At 43.1% G+C, this 6,000-nt stretch overlaps 1 protein-coding gene across 1 annotated transcript in view; it reads left to right on the top strand.

Annotated features, from left to right (window-relative positions):
* Positions 1-6,000, top strand: part of LOC310878185 (AT-rich interactive domain-containing protein 1B-like) — a 240,202-nt gene that overhangs the window by 220,847 nt on the left and 13,355 nt on the right. The window contains exons 14-15 of the mRNA XM_083792341.1: positions 2,492-2,633; positions 4,207-4,415. Coding sequence (XP_083648467.1) covers positions 2,492-2,633; positions 4,207-4,415 — 351 coding nt within the window. The remainder of the gene's footprint in view (positions 1-2,491; positions 2,634-4,206; positions 4,416-6,000) is intronic.

Here is a 6,000-nt window from a genome sequence, read left to right as displayed (position 1 = left end):
TTGTGTGTGTGTTAGGTTGCGCACAGGTGGTGAAAAACAGCCATGCTGTTTTCGTGCTCATACCCAGCCAGCCAGCCACCCACCCACCCACCCATACTGTAGCTCCGTAAGGGAGTGGTTGCACCACTCAAAAATAAGCCTTCTCTAATACCAATAAAGAACACCTCGAACATTCTCCTCACTCGAACTGGAACAATGCACCTTTTCCCCCTTCCGTTTCAATCGTGCCTTTGAGAATTCTTCTGTTCCTCTCCTCCTGGGTACCACACCACCTTGTAGCGGGTCTGCTTATTATAAGAAACTTAGGTCTTGCTTTTCCTATAAAGTCACTTGTAAATATTGGTAGTTTTCTGGGCTTGTTTCCAAAGTGTATAGTTGCTTATTTGGGCTTGCTTCCAATGCTAATGTTGTTTAAACCAGTTGTCCTAAAATAATGTTCACGTCAAGGACCCCCAAATGATTCTGAATGTATTTGTCTCTGGACATTCATTATTATGGCCAGTGTGGGAGATTTTTTTCTTTTCAGACTGAAGATAGATTTCACTGTTTTTGTTTAAGGGCCCAGAGGAGACAACAACATATTTTTTGGGGGGGTTTCAGCTGAAAAGGTCTGGGAATCCCCTATGCAAAACTGTTTATGTTTTTGTTTTGTTTTGTTTGCTCTGTCAGATTGGTCATAATTACATTCTAGTCAGAGTAATCTAGTAAAAGAGTGGCAACACTAGCATTGGCTCCCATTGTAACAATGGAATGCGGAAGTGCTCATTCTATCTCAATGGGATAGTTCCAATGTTTGGAACTAGACCATAGCACTCCGCTTTGCGGCAAGATCAAAGCGTGTCGCCACTCTCTTATCAGATTACTTTGATTCTGGTACAGTCAGGCAGACATACCATACATACATTCACCTCATGTGCTGCAAATTAAAACAGTGCCCCCTCGTGGTAGTCCTCCCTGTGAACCACACAGTTCATGGAACATCCTCAAACGAAAAATATCTTCTTCCAACGGCTGCCAAATAAACCCACCAGAGTTTCTATTTATTCCCTCTTTAGAAACACACACCTCTCTCTCTCTCTCTCTCGCCCTCTCTCTCTCTCTCACCCTCTAGCTCACTGGTTTCCAAAACACTGGTTCGGGACCCATTTGTGGGTCGCGGAAAAATTTTGATGGGTCCCTTTATTTTTGGTTCCCTACGTTTTGTTTTTAATTATTATTATTATTGTTATTTCAAAAATATTTTCAAAAAAACTAAAATTTTCATGAATTAAAAAAAAAAAAAAATCCCAGTAACTTCATGAAGGAATCAAAGACTGAAATTTCATAAACTAGAAAAAAGGTTAAGAAGTAGTGAAAATAGCAGATCTAGGATTGGCTGTAGCCAGCTTGCCAGCTTGGGTCCCGGCGGTATCAGTTATTTTCTCAGTCTTGAACTACAAAAGTTTGGGAACCACTAGCTCGTCCCATTACACTCCTCTCTTGTCCCTTTTTAGCAGCCGAGAACATTTAGTCTGCAGTGCTGGTGTTCTGTATAGTGTACAGTAATGGTTGTACGGCATGCTCCTCGGTACAGAACCAGAACAGTGCTTGGCAGCACGCAGCACACAACTACACACAACTACACAAGCTGCTGCTTCCAGCATGTGTCGAGTCTCATCCAGACAACTGTCTTTTACTGTCTCCATCTGGGGTGTTTTCCTCCCCCCCCTCTCTGTCTCTCTCTCTCTCTCTCTCTCTCTCTGTCTTTGTCTCTCTCAATTCTTTGTTCCCCCTTTATACACATAGTCATGGACCAAACCTAGTATCTGTAACTACTATCTCCTCCTTCTCCTGTTCTCTCTTTCTCGCTCCTCTCTGCTTTTTTGTCCACTCTGTCAATCTCTCTGTCTCTCTGTCAATCTATCTCTCTCTCTCTGTGTCTGTCTTTGTCTCTTTCATCAACTGTCGTGTTTATCAATGTTTTTTTCTTTGTATACATTATAGAGCGTCGCAGTCCCTCCCCCTTTCAGAACAACGAGTGGCCCAGGAAATGAATCGCAATGCATTTCTCCCATAGGCATTTCTTAAAGTATTTATTTAAAGACGGTTACGCCGCGGACAAAGCCAACTCGGATCGTGACGAATCATGACAATGAACACGATGTTTTGGGCCGATCAAATAATTTATAAGAAGAAAAACAAAACAAATAGTGTTGTCTCCTGACTTTATTTTCTTCTTTCTAATGATTTGATTGGCCCAAAATATTGTGTTCATTGTCATGATTTGTCACGATCCGAGTTGGCTTTGTCCGCGGCGTAACCGTCTTTAAATAAATATTTTACGAAATGCCTATGAGGAAAATGAACGGCGATTTATTTTCCGGGTCTCTCGAGGGGGCTGGACTGCGACGCTCTATAGTCATGGTCCAGGCCTAGTAACGACTCTCTCACCCCCCCCCCCCTCTCTCTCTCTCTCTCTCTCTCTCTGTCTCTGTCTGTGTCTCTCTCTCAGCCCACTCGGGGGGCTCTCTCCAGGGTCCTCAGACGCCTCAGTCATCAGGCAGCAGCTCCACAACAGAGGCAGCGGGGGACCTGAAGCCCCCCACCCCGGCCACCACTCCCCTGGGACAAGTCACACCGCTGCTCCCCAACAGGTGGCAGCACTGAGCCTCCATCATACTGTGTACTTTGCATTGATCAGTGGTGGAAAAAGTACTCAGGTTTTGTAAAAGTATCAGTACTGCAATGCAAAGTACTGTAAATTGTTACAAGTAAAAGTAAAAGTACAAAAGTATTGGCATCAAAATGTACTTAAAGTACCAAAAGTAATATTACCCATTATGCAGAAAGTCCCATTTGAAGTTTTCAAATATGTAATAATCTTTTGAAAATAGCAGATCTGCAAGCTCACAATGCATCGCATCGCGACGCATTGTGAGCTTGTAGATCTGCTATTTTCAAATGGCCAAAATGTATAAAGGGCTGAAGTGGTTAATGTAGCCTATGTTAGCCTACTAGTAACTGAAGTTTTCAATTCAATGTAGTGGAGTAAATGTACACTATTTCCACCACTGGCATTGATACACTCTATCCTCACTGTGGGGTGGAAACCTTATATAAAATGTATAGAAAAGGATCAAATGTAGGTATTATTAAATACATAAAAACACAACAATGTATAAAATATAGGGCATTGCCATCTGAATGACATTATTAATATGTAAATAATTAATATGAATTCATTAAATTAAATTAATAATAATAATAATAAAGCTTTATTTATATAGCACCTTTCAAGAACAACAAAAGAGAACACAATGAAGAACACAATTATAATAAAACATTGGATAACAGAAGGAAAACAATAACATAGGAAAATACATAACATTCAAAACTATAAAGCATTAAAAGCATTTCTAGGGGCAGGGCATTCCACAGTAAGGGTGCACAAGTTTTAATGGTAAGTAGAGCCTTGCCTGAGGATCTCAGCTCGCGGGCAGGCTCATAGGGAACAAGTAGGTCAGAGATGTAGGATGGAGCAAGGCCGGTCGAGGCCTTGAATGTGAAGAGCAGAATCTTAAAATCAATTCTGAATGAGATTGGTAACCAGTGGAGGGAGGCCAGGATAGGGGTAAGGTCAAACTTTCTTGCCCCTGTTAGGAGTCGGGCTGCTGCGTTCTGGACCAATTGTAGCCGGTGAATGGATTTTTTTGAAAGACATGAGTAAAGGGAGTTGCAGTAGTCGAGGCGTGAGTAGTACTGAGTAGTACTTGTCCTGATGAGGTGACCACCTCAGAGTATGAATAGGCCTCAACCCATTTAGGCCTGAAGTCGAAGTTTAAAATATGTCTTCTAAATCCTGACAGTTTTCTGAAAGGCCTATGTTTCTATATCAGTAGTGCTCAATATTTCATGTCAAGGACCCCAAAGATTATATATAATTGGCCGCCAACCCCCATCTGAATATATGTTGTTCCAGGGACCCTCCAGAATCAAAGATTTCAGTTAAAAACGTTCACCCTGAAAGAATATATATTCAAAGATTTGCGCGACATTTTCAAGATTTTTCAAAAATAGCAGACCGAGTGGCGCACTATGATGATATTTGAAAGTGATATTTGAATTAAGTGAAATCACTGAATATACCTTTAACTGTGTCTCTCTGTATCTCTCTCTCTCTCCGTCTCTCTCTCTCTCTCTCTCTCTCTCTCTCTCTCTCTCTCCCAGGTCCAGTGTCAGTATACAGGACCCGTTCTCGGAGGTGAGTGACCCGGCCTTCCAGAAGCGGTGCGGTGCCGCGGGGGGGCCTGCGGTGCCGTCGGCAGCAGCAGCGTACCAGCAGCAGCAGCAGGGCAGTCTGGGCATCATGCCCGCCGACATGATGATGAGGATGCAGCAGTACGACGCCAAGGACCCCTTCGCTGGCATGAGGAAGAGTGAGTGTGACCTCCAACCATGCAGCAGCTATGTGTGGTGTTCCCTAGAAGACCACCAGTTCCCAAACAGTGGGTCGGGACCAGTGGTGTCATGATCGTAGAACACAGTACCACGCCGCAGTACCAGTGATTTTTGGACGTGCACGCGCACGTCCCCCTAGATTCAAGAGAAGACGTCACCACCAGACTTTCCAAGACGCAGAAGTAGTGAAAATAGCCGATCTATGAGCTCTTCACACCGCGTTGTGCTATTTTCACTAGTTTGGGTTTCACTAGTTTGGGCTCGACTTAAAAGGTTTGGGTCCTAGACACCCTGCCTGCCTGCCTGCCTGTCTGACACTAGTCTCAGCAGCCTGACTCACTGATGTAATACACTAGACATTTGACATTTTGACACACTAGACGGGCGGCAGTGGCTCAGGGGTAGAGTGGCCGGATGGTAACCGAAAGGTTGCCAGTTCGAACTCGGGCTCCCCCAGAGTTAGTGTCGAAGTGTCCTTGAGCAAGACACTGAACCCCTAATTGCTCCTGATGTGCTGGTTGGTGCCTTGCATTGTTTCTGCCACCATCAGGGTATGAATGAATGGGTGAATGTAATGTAATGCACAATCTATGTAAAGCGCCTTGGATAAAGGCACTATATAAATGCACCATTTACCATCTAGACATTTGACACACTAGACACATACACTAGACATTTGTGTCAATCATATAAAACCAGTACTAACCATAATAACCAGTGGAGGCACTCTGACATGACTATACATTATTTGGCAAAGATCCGGGCATACACACACTCATGCATTGCACACACACATTTATATAGAATGTATACGTAATTGAATTTGCACAAACCCTCTTTGAAAGAGAAGTTGACCATTTCATCACTTGATTTTGCATGTGCATGTGTGTGTGTGCATACACGAGCGTTGTGTGCTTACTTGCGTGTTTATATTTGGTCTGAGAGAACATCAGTGCTTGTTTGGTCAATCACATGCATTTGCTATTCTGGAAGACGGCTGTTCTCTTTCTGTTGATTACTTTCTTCCTTTCTCTTCATTTGTTATTTTTTTTTATACGTTCAACCTCTCATCCTTTGCTGCCCGCTGCGAGGCGTCTGCTTTGGCCAGCCGATGTGCTTTAGTCTTCAGAACAAACAGTAGCTGCTTTCTGAAGGATGACGGCTCCTCTGAATGCTGAGCCCAATGCATCACACGGATGTTAGCTGCATAACAACAGCCTCTGTCTCAGAACAATAGGCTTGATCAGGGTCAAAACAAGATGCAGCGATTTGTAGGGGAATGCTGCCACCCGGTGGTTAAACCAAAGTCTGCTATTGGACAGCACTTTATTCTCGAGAAATGGTTCAAATAAAACAGACCTTATCTTAGGGTCACATGAGTTTATTATATGTATTGGGTGTGTCACAAAAATTGATGGATGTCAGAAAAAACACTCAAACACTGCAGTTACATGTCAGAAGGGTATGTTACCCTCATTTGAGTATCTTAACTGAATCAGGATTAGAATGTGTGATGTAGATTTAAATAGAAAATGAAATCCAATTGTGTTCTTAAAATCAAAA

This window comes from Protomyctophum parallelum, assembly GCF_964188405.1.
Source record: "Protomyctophum parallelum genome assembly, chromosome: 20".
Taxonomy (NCBI): Eukaryota; Metazoa; Chordata; class Actinopteri; order Myctophiformes; family Myctophidae; genus Protomyctophum; species Protomyctophum parallelum.
Note: the sequence above shows the minus strand (reverse complement) of the source record. Positions and strands in the feature narration are given on the sequence as shown.